This window comes from Oculina patagonica, chromosome 12, assembly GCF_052425735.1.
Source record: "Oculina patagonica isolate OP01 chromosome 12, crgOcupat, whole genome shotgun sequence".
NCBI classification, from domain to species: Eukaryota; Metazoa; Cnidaria; class Anthozoa; order Scleractinia; family Oculinidae; genus Oculina; species Oculina patagonica.
This window is the reverse complement of record NC_135769.1, coordinates 31691803-31708614: the sequence shown is the minus strand read 5'-3', so window position 1 is coordinate 31708614 and position 16812 is coordinate 31691803. Positions and strand designations below refer to the sequence as shown.

The window sequence follows — 16812 nt, the reverse complement described above, 5'->3', positions numbered from 1 at the left end:
GCAATGCATCATGGGAAGATTCAAGACGCTCTCAGAGTATTGTGGGATTTATTGATCCAAGATGGCGTCGGAAAGTGGAGGAAAATATTTTTTTCTCATTTCTTTCTACAGGGCTACGTAGTTTGCGATTTCCAAAAAGAAAATGATTTAGCCTTCTTTATTTCGTAAAAAATAGGCAAAGCTGAGAGGCAGAATTAAATCCAGCCTCATCAGAAGTATTCAGCCTTGATGTTGTCTTCGTCGAGATCGCAGAAGCGAAGTTTTTCTGAGAATAAGACAGCTGAAAAATTGAAATCGAAATCTGCATCGCCTACCCAAAGAAAACCTAGTAAAAAACAATCAGAGGAGAAACGAATCCAGTCTTCGACGAGTGAGAGGGAGTCAGGGAAGTTAAGCGTACAGGAGATTGTAAGTACAGTGTTATATCTATATAGGCTTAGCCTTAAATAGCTTAGCTGACTAAAATGTTTGAGCTTGAATGACAGACAGACATGGCACCTTTGCAAAACATAATTATTATAGCTGTTTCATTCTTCATGCGTACTCAGCTTGAAAGATGTCAAGAAGGTGATTTTGGGCGAGTTTTTGAAATCAACCTCAATGGACAAGCTCTGGAACAGGTTCCAAACTTGAAAGAGGTGAGAATAGTCCATGCTTGAAATATAAATTCTCCTAACGGGTAAGAGTACACTTTTTTAAGTCAGTTAAGAGAATGTGTTGCTTCATCGGTAACTTCAACAACAATATTGCATTTCGTCGCAGTGATATTTATTTCTTGTACCAAGCAATTTGCTGGGTTGCAGCTGATGTCACAGCGGCCATGCTGGTGGACAATAACAAAGCGTTTCCCTCCGCTGGGAATTAATCTCTTTTATCATGCAAATTCTGTGAAAAAATTTTTTTATTGTTTTGTCCACCACCCAGGGGGGGGGGGGGGCAGGGGGGTACTCAAATAATTTTCGGATAGCGGTGTGCCGCCAAGGTTCTTAAACCCTGACCCTATTTAAGGATGAAGAAAGAGAAAATTGATACCCTTTTTAAGGCCCAAGCCCGAAAAATGACACCCTATTCAAGGGAAAAACAAAAACGAAAAATGGCGTGAATGGGTCAACTTTATTACGTTTCTGTAACATTGGAAGTTAAGCATCAAGTAGCATGTAAGTAGCATTGCAAGTAGTGTATGTATTTGTGTTGTAAGTAGTGTTCTTTGTGTTGTAATAAATAAATTAATAAATAAATAAATAAATAAAAAAAAGCATAGAATACTGAACTGAATCTAGTTTAATAATATGCCATCATAATGTGATTGATTCTTTGTTGTTTAGCTGTGCGTTTACGCACTACACGTTTTGGCTGATACAATTTAGCTAGTACCCTATCCAAGGATAACAACAGGTACACAATGCCAAAAGACAGAATCAAAGGCTCTATGAGCAAAGTCGTGAATGTGGTATATTATAAACTGATAGCCCAGAATTAGCCAAAATAAATTTTAAATGTCTGCTGACAAACAACATTTTTTGTAATTGTCTATGAAATCTGTTAACATACAGTACCGTTTGCAAATAAGCGTCCCAAAACATACGCGAAAAACGCGTATGCTTTTGCACATACGCGCGTATGCGTATCTGCGTATATGCGTCTGCGTATATGCGTATGTGCGTATACTCTGTATACGCGTATGCTCATCAGTATGTATGAGCAAGCTTATTGTTTTTTCTTTTGTCCATAGTTTATTGTTCTTTGATGGCTTGCTATTTCTTCTTTTAGAGATCGCTGATTTGTGCAAAATAGAAACGGAGAAATAACTTTTTCGTTACTTGACTTACCGGCCTTACCTTTATGATAAATGTTGACGGCGCATCATATAAACTCTAATAGAACTTAGTTTCTACTCATTGGAATCACTTTTCCAGTTTGAATCGCCCATTTACGCAAAATAGAACCAGAGATAATTTTTTTCGCTTCTTAATATAAGCCGTGTCCCTTCAATAGGCAATTAATTCATAAACAGTCTCGCCGGCACGTGCGACCCTTGTGAAGAGACCAAAAGTTTATGTTGTAAGACATGTTAAAAAACAAGATCAATGTTTACGGCGCATCATAAACTCTAAACTCTAAACTCAAGTCGGCAAACGAAACATTCCACATGAAAAACATCGGAGCCGTAAAGCCTTCCGTGAATAAATTGAAAGGCAGACTTGTGACGCGCCATCGCGTCTAGCTTGAAATGAACTTGTTTTATTTTTTTGTGAATTTAGCATAAAATTCCCAGAACCTAAATTCTTCTTGAATGAAACTTGTCTTTATTACTAACACAGATAACGGCATCAATTGTTATTACAGCTTTAGAGGAGTTAAACAAATTTTGCTTTTTTTAACGCGGCCCAGCTAAAAGAGTCCAAAAGTTGTCAAAATTTGCATATGTCAAAAGTAATTTGAAACCTTTCGAATAAACTCCATCGTAAATAAATGTAACACAACGCCGCACGCAAGTATCCGATTTAGATTCTTTCATACACATTTAACTGCGTTTTTCTAAAGAAAACTAAATGACAGATTGAACTTTGAGGTTTAATATTTGCGTCTTAAGTCATAACACAAACAATTCGTACGCGTGACATTACACACGTGCTTCATGTTTTGTCCGAAGATTGCCTGATCGCAGGTTATGTTTGTCCTAATTCGGCGGGACCGAGCTAACTCCAACTCGGTTTCTTCTTAAAGTTAAAAAGAACAACCCTAAAGAAACTTCCTCGTCTTTAACCTGATGTGGTCAAAGAGTCGAAAATATGCAACAGTTATTTTACATCTGCAGCGAATTCTGCTTTCGATGTCAGCGAGATATTTCCGTGAATGTTTGGAAACGCTCTGTTTTATACCATTATGAACTTGGAACTTTCGGTAAGTAATAAAGATTTTATCATTCGATCGACCAACGCTGTTTTATAATTTTCTCGCAAAGAAACTTTATTTGTTTTCTCCAACAATACAACACAATAAGAACCAAGAGCAATGAATAACAAAGAACTGCGTATGTGCTTACGCTTCATTGCATACGCGCGTCTGCGTATGTGCGTATATGCGTCTGCGTATGTGCGTATGTGCGTATAAGGTGCGTATACGATGGACGCTTATTTCTGAGCGGTACTGTATGTCACAGTTGAGTCATGTTTAAAATTCTAGCTGGTAAGTGATAAATAACCCCATATTCTAACTGAAAACTAACCATCCAGTAGTCCATCGAGGCCTTCTAGCTAAGCAGCTAAGAAGTGAAGATTATTTCAGAGCTTAAAATAATTAATGCTGAGAGAGACACGTATAGTGGTAACAAGATATGAGGTACCTTAAGATGCTGCGAAGCTGGTAATGGAAAGAAGCTAGGGATTTTTTTCCACCAAACTGTTTCACATTTGCTAAAGGGTTCTTTAATTAATAACCAGGTAGCTCAGCCATTTTATATAGGACAGTGGTATTATTCGACATACATTTTTCTCCGTTAAAGAATGGCAGACACTGTGACAGAAGGCAAATAATTAAAAAAAACTAACAGATGCCTCATACATGTGACTTCTAAGAATTGAAATTGGCAGGAAACAGTAAAGCCAACATAATTTATTTTCAATTTAGAGGCGTGATACATGTAACAAATGAAAACTGCTGTTTATTTCCTTTTCTGGTATCTTTACTTGCAACCAAAAAGTTTACTTTACCCCTTTACATGCCACGAAAATCATCAATGCATTTTAATCAGCCTTATTAATTCATTTTTAAATAATCTCTATACATTGCCAGCCATCCTGCAAAGATCTGGTGGCCATGTTGGATTAAAGGATCTGAACCTTAAAGCTTGTTTATCTTTTACTCTTTGTTTTCAGCAGTCAATAACAATAACTCCAAATATTTTATTTTTCAAGCTGTACAGTCTGCTAAAAGTCAATTTATAGAGAGCAGTATTCACTGTTTGTGAAAAATATATTCATGAGAGTAAATTTGAAATAAAATTCTTTTTCTGATCATGTGTTTCATACAACGTTACGGCAGGAGGATGTTCATTCCAGCCCACACCTCTTGACAGCCTAGCCCCATGCAGAGTTCAGTGATGTGTTGTATTGCAGGATATTGTTTTGGCAAATCTATAAATTAATTCAAAATTCTACGTGCCTTGTTAAAATAAATCTGTAGGACAACACGTACAACAAACCATCTAAGTGTAAGCAATTTGTTATTTATCAGCATGGCATGCAACCAGGTTCCTTTTTGGCTGAGATAAGGGGGGGGAGGCATAGGACATGTACAGAAATCGACCTTAAGGTTACTATTGTTATATTAGTGGCTATTACATTTTAGCGCTTTTAGTGAGTTGGGCGAAAATCGCTTAATTTAGTACTTGCTAAAATTTGTCTTGGTCAAATTTCAAGTACCCCGGTACCTCCCCGGTACCCCCTTCCCACCCTAATGGAACACAAAAATGGATACTGGTAACTTTGTTCTTTTAGGCAATGCAATTTATATTCATTCAATGTCAAGATATGGTAGTCTTTTTCTTTTACTGAACATTTATTTTCTTCTTAGCCATATATTAATCACCAGCCAGTAAAAGCTGGTTTACACGATATATTTACTATTTTTTGAAGTTTTTGGAAAATCCCTATATAGTCGCTAAATCTTGCTCAGAAAAAATCGTTAAAATTAATAGCTGCTAACAATAGTACTCTCTCAGTATTTCTTTGAATGTCTACCCCATAGCACTCAGTGGATGTTGACAAAGCAAAAAATTACCTGAGTGCAATGATACACCCCTGGAGAACTACAATTACCACAGTTGAACTAATATGTCCCTTTTTTGACAGACCATGTGTATGAAGAAAAAATAATTGTAAGGGTTTGATGCATAATACTGTGTTTACAAATGTAGTTTTGCCTTCAAAAGCAGAGCAAATTTATCATTCACATAACATGATAAGGCTTGCTACCTAATGAGCTACGAATGCCAGAGGAAATTTTGATTTAACTTTAAGTCATGAGATAGATGTACTTGGGAACTTCGTTAACGAGAGTGTGACAACGAATATAAAATATTACGAGATACAAAAACTTGACGAACGTGCAAATGAATGATCGACCGAAAGACAAAGCAAGCCAACTATAGATATCTCTAATTGTTTCCAAACGCATCAGTTTAATCTTGCTGAGTGAGACTAATTTGTAGCGGAAAATACTGCCTTATTTAGGGTGATTTATTACTTACCCACTATTTGATTGCATTTCAATGGAAGATAATTTCATATCCGCGGACTTTCAAAATAAGCTATTGTTCGGCGTGCAAGTTTCTTGCTTCCTTGCATTGGCCATCCTTTCCATTGCATTGTGTGTAAATGTGGATTCGAGCACTGGCCTCACTAGAAAAATTCCTTCCAGAAAGGAAAAAATATTCGTATTCTCCTGATGTACATCCATAAGTTTGCATTACAACTCGGGAAACCAGCCCTTCACGTTCATCCGCCATTTTGAACTTAATTTCAACTTAATATAAAATTGCCAGGTTACCAAGGGAGTTTACACAAATTTAATTGAAGCAGTCCGCTATAAGTCGTTCTTTGCATTCACGACTTAAAAATGATACCCTATTAAGGATTGGGAACCTCAAAAACCATACCCTATCGGGCGGCACATACCTATATAGCCCATATATGGGAGTACCCCCCAGGGTCCACCAACATGCATGGCCGCCTTACAAGTCACGTGGTTGCAAGCCAAGAATCTCCTCTGATATCAGTCCTTAAGCTCAGTGGGACTTGTGCAACTGGAGATCAGCTGCAAGTAGTGTCTGCTTCACTTTGAACTAGCACTTGACTAAATTATGTCAAGTTAATTTCTCTTGATATAACTTTGTGTTATGCCAATAGATTTATCTGCCTGTGGGTCTCCAAGGATGTCCCAAGCTATGGACTTGTCTTTATAATGTGTCCCTTGTTTCAATATCATGGATAAATCGAAAACAAAAACAACACCAAAATACATACATGAAAAGGTGAAGGTTTCAATAAATTTGTTATTTTTGCCTCTTGTATTCTATTACACAGTTTCCAAAACTGAAAATTCTTGATCTGGGATGCAACAAAATCAAGCATGTGTCACCTGGTGATCTGGAGAAGAACTGTGTAAGTAAACTAATATCCCTCCAAGTAAAGAACATTTTAGTTGCCATGGCGACGAAAATTTTGGAACTGGCGACTAAATTGGAACCAAAATCTCCAGCCTGGCCACTAAAATTGAGAAGAAGGATTGATTTTTTCACTGGCAACCAAACTTGAGCAGTCATGGCCACTAAGGAAAAAAATAAACTTGGAGGGTTGACTAAGTGTTTGGGATAAAATTCCCTAAGTAGAGAATCAGGCTTTTAGCCAGGTGGGAGTCCAGGAGTCCTATGGACGGCCACTTTTCAGAGAAAATTAATATGAATAATTATTGTATACAGAGTTTTTTTTAGCAGTTTTGGAAATCTTTAGATACCTTTGCACTGACCCCATAACTGCAGAAAAACACCTTGCTTGCCACTCAGGCACTCCTTTGGGGACAAAGCCAGGCCTTATAAAAAGTTTGGACTCCCACTTTTTAAATCCTGGCTAAAAGCCTGAGGAGAATGGCAGTAAGATATTCTCACTTGAAGCACATTTTAATCAAATTATCACTGAATTGCCATTTGTGCCCACAATGCTTTGCTGCTGTGTTTGCAAACTGAAATTGACTGAACCCTTGGAGGGCAAGCACATCTGTCCACTCAGGAGTACCAAAGGGTTGTTATATTGGGGACACCCAGTAAAAATACTGTGGGCCAGGGGAGAGTAAATAAAACCTTCAATAGGCTTAGTAGTTTCTCAATCCACAGCTATTACCCTTTTCATGTCAAGCCTGATTTTTCCAGTGGTCTGAGTTCATCTGCTTCCCAAGCACTGGTAGAACAAGTCACTTAACCACTAGTGTTAACGAAACTAATGAAATGCATTAAAAGCACAAACACTAAATGGGGTGCACATGTCGTTAATAATTGCTGGTGCAAACTTATGAAATCAGCAAGGGTGTTATTGCATACATTTAAAAGAATATTTCTCATTTTAGGATCTTCGAGAACTGAAACTTTATGCAAATGAGATTACAGAAATCAGTGGTTTAGATCGGTGAGCCAGTACTTTTTAGCATTACAAATTAATATTGATATTAAAAAATTATCTAAATAATCAGTATGGTTTAATATTGAAACATGGGTTATCAATTGAGGGTATAATTATTAAGTGCATGCTTAAGAACGGTGCCTCCCATTGTTACTACGCACTTGTTCTGCGCATCACGCAATGCATCGATCACACTGCACACGCGCCCTTTTGCTTCCTCAAAATGACGAATTCAACTACGCAACCAAGCGCGTGGCTAAAAGGCAAGAAAGTTTTCTGTTGCGACGAAATCCAGTTTATGGACATATACTAAGCCAAGAACAGCGGGAAGAGCGGAAGAGCAACATATCAGTAACCATTGACCGCTAACCTCTCTGAAAAAATATTAACAGTTAAAAACAAATCGCTAAGCGCTCAAACGTAACCAGCAAACTGCTAACTACATAAGGCGTAGTGTACGCGTAAGAAATTGCGCGAGATGAAAATATTTAACTCGCAAGGGAGGGGATAGGAAAAATGTAACAGACCCAAAAGTGATTCCGTAGAAATTTGAGAAGAACTTGTATAACTTTTAAAAACGCGTGGTGACCCCTACTTATTATTTTATAAAATGGAAGTACTACTTAAGTCATTTGTCATTAAGTGAAAAATAATTTAGGCCGATTTTCTGGCCGTGCAAGTGAGAGCTGTTAGAATCAAAAATGGCTCAAACACAATTATTTTGTAAATAAAAACGTGGATTACGCAGTTTTGAAGCCTTTATTTATTAGTTGTTTTAAAGATTGCTATATTTAATGTTGATTTTGTTCATGAAAAACCAATTTCAAATGGAATTTGCAAGAAAATTTTTTCCAGTTTTCAAACCTAGCGGTAATTATCTCGAAAATTTGCGCGGCTACCCCCAATTTTCTTTTTGGATTTTAGTAGCCATTGGTAACATTTACATTTCTTGCATAGTCATCGGCCGGGCAAAAATACCTCATTATTAGTAGGCACTGTCCTTAAGATGTCTATTTCTATAATATTTCTTTAAGTAAATGTAACCATAATATCCTGGGTTTAAGTGCTGGGGTTTTAGGATGGATTATAACTAACTAGGGAAACTTATCTCTGGAAGTGGTTAGTCTCCCTTGCAGCCAGTTTTAGTGTCAGGCTTACAAAAAATGTTATTTAGACTGTGATAAGGGATATGTGACATGTATTGTAATTTCCTGCGCTCTACTCTACTGGGGTGATTCACACCTTAATTTACGCAGGGAAGAACTTTCATTGCTAGATTGGAGATATCATTACCAAACAAATCTTGGAGAATTAAATTCTCCAAGATTGTTTTGGTAGTAATATCCCCAGTATTGTTACTAGATACTTTTTATACTTTTGTTGTCAGTACTTTTTTTAATTTTTTGTTGTCAAGTTTTGTTCGGTGAATGGTTAAAGATATGAAGTTCATGTTAATGTTGATGCTCAATCTTGTTTTTTATTTCTGTCTGCAGTTGTAAAGAGCTAAATAATCTCCTTCTACAGTACAATAAAATAAAATGCATAGGTAAGTTTCATGTTTAGCCAGAAACCCCTGAACCCTCTTTTCCTAAAGCTCATGATTTTAATCCAAAATCCCTAGTTGATGATTTTCTTTATTCTCATCACATGTCTGCCTGACAATGTATTGATGTTGTAAGGAGAAATTCAGAGTTGATTACCTTATTTATTTTTTAATATCTTTTCTCTCTTCGCCACATTGTCTGATCTGTTTATCCTCAAATCAAAATGAGCTACAGTGTAAGTAAGCCAACTTTTTTTATTTTAGCACAGCAGGTTATGTAGTTTACCACTTGTGTTAAGTGCTGAAGTTTATTAGTAAAGAGTGTGATTTCTGTGTACTCAAACCAGCTGATAATCAATTACTGAGTAGAACTTGTAACGTTTCTTCTTCTATTGATTTATTCCCAGGCAAAGGTCTACAACATGTGAGAAAACTCAAAGTTTTAAGACTTGATAACAACCAGTTGTGCAAGATTGAACACAGGGAAATTGGCTGCTGTTCACAGATAACTGTGCTCGACATTAGCTGTAATAGCATCACAGATATTTCTGTAAGTTGCTGTTTTTGTTGTGAAATTATTTAAAAAGTACCGTAATGATTTGATTTAGCACCCTCCTTCCAATAAGCGCCCCCCCTTCAAATGTTTTTTTGTCAATAAGCGCCCCCATTCTAACAAGCGCCCCCATCTTATGATGTTTTACAAGTGTTTGTCATCTAATATGTTATAGGCAAATGGCAAATGAAAGCACCTAGCATGTATTTGTTGTTTAATCACTGTTTTTGTGGAGTGATAATATTCTAGCATTTATTTGAGCTGTAGAGCAGTCAAGTGTCTAGAAATGATTTGAAACAAATATTGTGTGCTGTTTTTAGGCCTTAAATGCCCTCCCGGCACTTGAGGAGCTTGATTTGTCCAATAACAAAATCAGCAAAATACCTGACCTAGGAAGATGCAAAAAGGTAAGAAATAAAAACACAGCATTATGTCTTTATTTGCACTCTGTGTAACATTTCAAAAAAGTTGTCAACTCTTCTTTTAAAAGATTGTCACCATTTTTCTTTTAGATTCAGGAACTGGATATTTCAAGAAATCAAGTCTCAGACTTATCTGGATTGAAGAGTCTCTCTAACCTAACTGTAAGTATCAAGACAATTGGAAAACAGTTCTCACTCCCTTCTTATGCGCCACATTTTTCTAAACACAGCATACATTTTATATCTGAAACTAGTTTAATTTTTATTAAAAATAGGTTTTAAGAGTGGAAAATAATCAGATAGCTACAATGGAGTCCTTAGGAAAGTTAAGGTAAAGAAAACAATATATATATTTTTTTTTGAATGTGAAACAGTTCTATTCTAAGAGTAAGTTTGTGTATACTTTTAAGTGCTTATAAAAATGGAGTGAAGTAGGACTCACAAACTACTGTGTTGTTTTTGTTTCCATGAGATACTGAGGTGAGATTTTAAATGATTCAACAGGTCTCTACAAGAGTTGTATCTAGCAAATAACAAAATATCAGAAGTGAAGGTATGATTTAGCTGAAAATATTTGTGAAATTCGTAATGCAGCAGTCAGTAATCAAATCAAACTTCTATCATTTTGTTGGTTTTGCAAACTTTTCAGTCAGCTGAACATTTACTTTGCCTGCTCTAATTCTAGACCACACTTTTCTGCCTCTAAATGCACCAAAAGTTAAGAAGAAATTCAATTCTTGCCGATGATTTTTTCTTACTTCACATTTAATGACAGTATTTACCTATTGTGTCATTGTGTTGTCTGTTTTGCAGTCCTTTTCCAGCCAGTTTCCTTCACTGGAAATCCTGGATTTGTCAAACAATGTCATAGCAACAGTAGAAGAAATGGTGATTATTGAAAATGTCACTTTGATTTACATTTATTATATGCATTGTTTACAATTTATTGATTTAACATTATATAATCCTTGAACTAATATCGTCTGTGTCATATTTCAGTTTGCATTGTCAAGTATTTCTACACTTGTTGAGCTGACTGTGATAGGTAATACTCAGTTTCAAATTTACAAACCTCCTTACCTGTGATGTAGGAACGTTATCTTTTAAATAAAAATCAATGATAGCATTCAGTCTCCAGAGAATGTTAGACTTAGGATGTTGGAAAAACAGTGTATCATACACACCATTGAACAATGATTCTTATCTGTTTCTTATTCAGGAAATCCTTGTGAATCTGGTGACATGTTTGGGTGAGTCATTATGCATAAATATGTGACACATCAACTTCCCATTAATTTTCATGAGGTGGCATGTGGTTGTTTAAAATACCGTAAAATTTCGGATATACCCCCGCCCCCGCTTATAAGCCCCCCTGGTTATAGGCAGTCTACCTGGAAACAAAAAATACATCCGGTTATACCCCCCCCCCCCCGGATATAAGCCCGTCTCTGCTGGATAACAGAACTGAACAGGGCTAAATGTTACTTTATTATGACTTTTTAACTTTAAAACATATTTCGATCATCACTGCCGTGGCTCGTTTCAAAACATTTTTTTATTCCGCTTATCAGCCCTCCTGGATGATAGGCCCCTCCGTTTATAAGCCTACCCAAAACCCATACGAAGTTGTATAAGCACAGAGCTTATAACCAGAATGTAGCCAAAATAGAACGTCATTTCAAAGGAACTGTGATCGCATCCTTGAAGTACTTTCTGTCGCCTGATTGACAACTTCTTGATCTTCCGGCTTCGAAAATGTTCACAGCCGCCTTCTGTAAAATATTCTCATTCTTCTTCCCGTGGGTCCCCTTGCAATAAGGGTATCTTAACTTGATGTCTAGCAAATTCTCAGAACCGACATTTAAAAAAATGTAGGACAACAAGCAAGGAGAATATCTTGGGACAGAACATTCACAAGTTTTGACATGCCTAAGTTGTTTTCGTGGTTTTCTGATGTTCTTTTTCACAGTTGCCATCGTCAGATATTTCAGAACTTAATGTCTTTGGAAATCCTTGATAAAGTAAGTTATCATTTATAAAATCTGTAAAGTTATCGTTGTTCAATTTCTATTGACCGCGGTTGTTGTTCCTTTTCATCACTCCTTGTTATATTGTAAAAGGGATGTACGGTATTGCTCCTACCGCCCGAGTAAACTTTTGATCGAATGGAAAGTACTTCAGGTCTCAGGGGTTTTTTTTCGCTACCTTGAACGAAGTGTAAACATGACACGAAAAGTTTTTGGCAAAATGATTTGAAATAATTTTAACAAAGTTTGATTTCTAAAATCCTTTTGATCCTTCTTGTTGTTGACAGAAGAATTGTACATTTTGTCGTACAGGTGTCACGCAAGAGACCTAGTACAGGCCAGTCACGCGCTCCACCTCCTATGAGACCGATGACTGCGTCACAAGGTACTTAGTATATTCACAATTCATCTTACTGTAAAAAGTAAGAAAAGCGTCCTGACTTCACTGAGTTTAACGCTGTGCTCTTTCAATTTTTTTCTTCAAAGTGTTGAGTGCAAAACAAGTCGAGGAACAAATAAAAGCGACAGAACTTGAACAGACATCTTTTGAGGCTTCTTTCGCTTCACGGTGGGTTAGAGTGCTGTTCTCTCCGCCAAACTGACTCTTATTTAAATTTGGGGTTTGTAAAAGCGCAAGATCTCAACAAATGTTGACTCATTGTTGACTTTTGAACGGCCGTAAATCGTCTTTTTTCTTGAAAGTCAAGCGAATAATCGCGAGTGACAAAGTTGGTGCCAATGTGAAAAAACCTCTTCCCACTTTCACCTCGATTTATTATCAAATACTATTGTGTGCTCCAATAGATATCCATCCTCGGAGACCCAGGGGCAGTTAACAAAAGTTGTCGCTACGATTTCTGCCCAGTTTATTCCTTCGTTTCGCCCCACTAACTGCCCCTGGGTCTCCGAGGATGATAGACATCTTGTTAGCTGAATGTTTTCAAGCTTTTTGCTTAACCTGGCGCTGTCAAAAAAACCTGCCCGTTTTTGTGGCTTTTTACTCGTTTTTAGCCCTTTCGAGGTATCTTTTACTTACTGTTGGTATGGTTTTTATCTCTCCCAGGTTTAGTATGGTAAAAAATCTGTTTGATTCTTTGCCTGTGGAGTCAAACAGCAGACCACTTGACCGGCCGTTAACAGGTACGGTAACACGTGTAGCACTCTAAATTCCCCCAACAACATATAAATACGTTTTTTTTTTGAAATTGTTTTGTCTCTCGAAAACAGCAAGCAGTAGGCCAAGCGAAAACAACGAAAATTAGATAATGTTCTATATACGTGTATATGTGTATGTACAAGTGCTTACGTTTTTTTTTTTGTTTATAACGATGACCCATTTTTTGTTGCTTTTTCAGGGGCGGCCATATTTGATCCAGACTCGACCAATTTTTCCCGACCGGGTACAGCTGGGGACGGGAGACCCGGCAGTCGGTGCAGCAGGTCAGTGGAGAGGGGTGAAATTGTTTTGTCTCTCGAAAACGGCAAGCAGTAGGCCAAGCGAAAACAACGAAAATTAGATAATGTTCTTCACATTCATTAGTAAGACAATGCACAAACAACATTGCCCATTTCGACATGAAAATTGCAACCATAAAAATGTATTTTTATGGTTGCAGGGCTGGGTATAGATTTGCGACCTTTTGGTTCTCTATTGGAATAGGCTGCATTTCCACGCGTTCAAGTTTTTGTTATTATCTTTTGGCATCTTTATGTTAGCTTTCCAAATACTTAGCCAATCAAGACGGCAGCAGCAGCACGTGCATTCGTGGAATTTACCGGTATAAGTGCGAGAATTTTCCGCCCTCAGGACTAATTCGATTTCTGATTGGCCATGCAAGCAGTGAAGAAAACCTACTCACAGATGTCAAAAGCGAATCAACTGTTTCACTGTAATTGCGCGCGGTCGCATCTTTTAAATGTTTCTTCCGTTTTTTAGAATGATAAAAATAAAACAAGTGTTGTTAATATCATTTTGTCTTCTTTTATCTTTTAGCCGCTCAAGAATTGCTGAAGCTCGAGCATTTGCTGCAGAACACTTTCACCCAGAACACAGCTGACACTGCCAAAGAAATGACATTGATACAAGATATCACAAAGTATCCACTTTCCTTACCGTACCAGCGTTCAAAGTTAGACAACAGACGTAGTCTTGAACTGAAAAAAAGACTCTCATGCCGTCAAAATCGCTGTGAAGTCCATCCTTCAACAAAAATGTCGAGTTTGCAGTTTGTACGTTTTCAACGGCGGGTATTTTTGTAAAAAGTATTTGTAAATTTAGTGTTGTAAATAAACTGTAAAGTGTCTTTTTAACCTTCTGTTCCTCTGCGTTCCTTTTTATCCTCTGGATTAAAATACAGTCAAACATTGGTAAGAGTTCGATAGAGTGGATACTACAAAATATAAATCCTCTTTGTTAAATAAAATATCCAGTATAATTGAGAACACAAGTGTTTATAGAAAACAAACAACATTTATTAACATGGTGACTACTCAAACTCAATTTTAATTCAAAACTCGATTTTTCGGTTAGCATATAAGTTTCATGAGTTTTGAAGATAACTTTTCACACATTAATAAAATTACGTATGCAGTTCACTTGAAAAAAGATATTCTTCGCGAGAAAGTTGCAACTCCAATAAAGTACGTTCACACTGCATTATAAATGTCAATTGCCGCGTTTACACTGACTCGGGGCAGTACAAATATAGACACTACAATCTTGTTCAAGGACTCGTCAACACTGAAAACAAAGAAAATATGATAATTAGATCTTTTGTTTTCAAATTATATCCAGTATTTATCCACTAAAAGTCACACACAACAGGTTGTGTTCTTTATGTATAGTTTCGAACACTGCTATAGTTTAACCTTTATAACAATTAACCCAAATTGTCCCTATAAAGAGCAACGCGCGCGCGGTCGTGTTCTAATTAATTATTCCATGAGCGCGCGTTGGACATGATGAATTAGCGCCCACCTACGAATAAGCCCCGCCCCGTAAGTGCGCAAGAGGAGTATTGATTAGTGCATAATGAGATTGAAATTGACTAAGTACTACTAAGAGACTACCAGTGACTTCTGTAACTATGCAAGGACCACTCTGACAAACAGGAGCAAATTGTAGCCGGATCTTGGTGTAGATCAGGATCAGCAGTAGACTTAATAAACAAACTTTAAATGCAGGGCTGATCAAACAGCTAGGGACTGATGTTATAAATTTATTTTGGCCCAATATTTCGGTTGAACAAAACCAACCTTCATCAGGGGCATACAATGCTAAGTGAGTATGGAAACAAACGGTTACAAAATTTAAATAAACTAAGATGAAAAACCGGTACGTGATAGGCTGATAATAAGAAAACAAAACAAATAACGATAGAAGATAGAAATAGCATACAACTGACAAACAAAATATATCAAGTTTCATCCCGTCTATTCATGCCATAGGGTTCAAGTGTTTTTCCTTTAGAAATTAAAAATGCTTCTGTGGCTTTGCGGATGCTGTCTCTATGTGAGTTTATGAGTTCTATGGGGATGAATTCAAGGTTGTCCATTGAGTGTCCGGCGAGAGCGAAGTGGTCTGAAACGGCGGTGGGTTGATCAAGTGACTGTTTACGAATTACTTTTTCTATTGCACGTCTGTGTTCTCCGAATCGGTTTCTTGCTTTACGTTTTGTTTCTCCGATGTACTGTAGCTTGCATTTATTACACTGCATCATGTATATTAAGTTGGAGGAATAGCATGATATGTGCTGCTGTATTTGACGTTGTTCGTTTGTAGAGTAGAAAGTGTAAGAGCTAGTTCCTTCTTTGATAAAAGGGCAGGTCTTACACCGTCTTCTATTGCATCGGAATACTCCAGGAGGCTTAGGGGGTTGCTTGCGGTGCTGGGCTCTAACAAGGATGTCACGTAAGTTCTTCGATCTACGGTGGGATATCAAGGGAAGAGAAGGGAAAGTTTCCCTGCATTTTTGGGAAGAATGTAGAATGTTGATTTTATTGCGAATGACTTTAGATATGTTGGCCGGAAGGATTGGGTTGAATGTTACGACAAACGGTATTCTGTTTTTCTCCCTCGATTTGGTGGACGTTTCTAAGGCTCTGCTTCTCGGGATTTCTACGACTTTCTTTATTTGCTCTTGGACAAAGCGGTGGTCGTATCCTCTTTTCACTAAATGTCCTTTGAGGGCTGTTGTTCTTTTGGTGAAAAGGGCTTCCGTTGAACAGATTCTACGAAGTCGAAGAGCCATGCTATATGGGATTGACCGTTTAGTGTGGGAGGGGTGGCAGGATGACTTTAGAAGGTACTGGTGCTTGGTTGTTTTTTTGGGGGGGTGTTTTTTTTGGTTGGGTTGGGAGGGGGGGGGGGGGGAAAAAAAAAGGAGATTAGAGGGTTAAAAGAGGATTAAAAAAATAAAAGAGAGGGGAAAAAAATTAAATAAAGGAAAAAAACGACATTTTTGTTTGCGAGGGGGCAGAGAAAAAAAAAAAACCCCGAGGACCGAGGTTTTTTAAAATTTTAAAAAAAATTTAAAAAAAAAAAAAAATTCTGCTACATCTTCGGGTTTTGTTATAATTTATTGTTTTGTTGCAAAATAAACTTACTACTTGCTAATTTATTAAACGTCCAGCCTCCAATAAGCGCCCACCTTGAATAAGCGCCCCTCTCTCAAGGTCCAAAAATTTAATAAGCGCCCAGGGCACTTAATCGAATAAATACTGTACTTGAGTTTATCAAGTCCCAAAGGCTCTCTATTGTTCTGGCCATTGTTTCCAACAAACAAAGAACTGTGTAGGCTCGATTTCCAGCCGCATTTCGGGAAAAAGACCGGACTCGAGGAGGCGGCGGAAATCGAGCCTAAGAACTGTGTGGCATAATAAATGTTTGGGTTCTGTGCGGAAATCTTGCTAAAGCCGTACAAAGATTTGTAAGTCAGAATCTCAAGAAAGCAAGCCAAGAAGGGCCCAAGTACTTCTAACAGAATGTCACAATCTAGCGCCTCTTAAAGTATGACGCAAATGATTGCAAAATCTAAGAAACAAGGACAAAAAACGTCGCGACTCGCGAGAGGTTTGCAAAGGAAGCAAATCA

The 16812-nt window shown here is 37.4% G+C and overlaps 1 protein-coding gene across 1 annotated transcript; it reads left to right on the top strand.

The window, feature by feature from the left end:
- The first annotated feature begins 35 nt into the window (after window positions 1-35).
- Window positions 36-14030, top strand: LOC144633059 (uncharacterized). The gene is made up of 19 exons (XM_078491832.1): window positions 36-408; window positions 549-638; window positions 6087-6164; window positions 7123-7181; window positions 8669-8721; window positions 9126-9268; window positions 9592-9678; window positions 9784-9855; window positions 9969-10024; window positions 10198-10246; window positions 10507-10581; window positions 10693-10738; window positions 10913-10943; window positions 11663-11714; window positions 12033-12105; window positions 12207-12288; window positions 12784-12860; window positions 13076-13160; window positions 13714-14030. Exons 1-19 carry the CDS (start codon window positions 229-231, stop codon window positions 13775-13777), a joined length of 1452 nt encoding a protein of 483 aa, XP_078347958.1. The 5' UTR covers window positions 36-228; the 3' UTR covers window positions 13778-14030.
- The last annotated feature ends 2782 nt before the right edge of the window (window positions 14031-16812 follow it).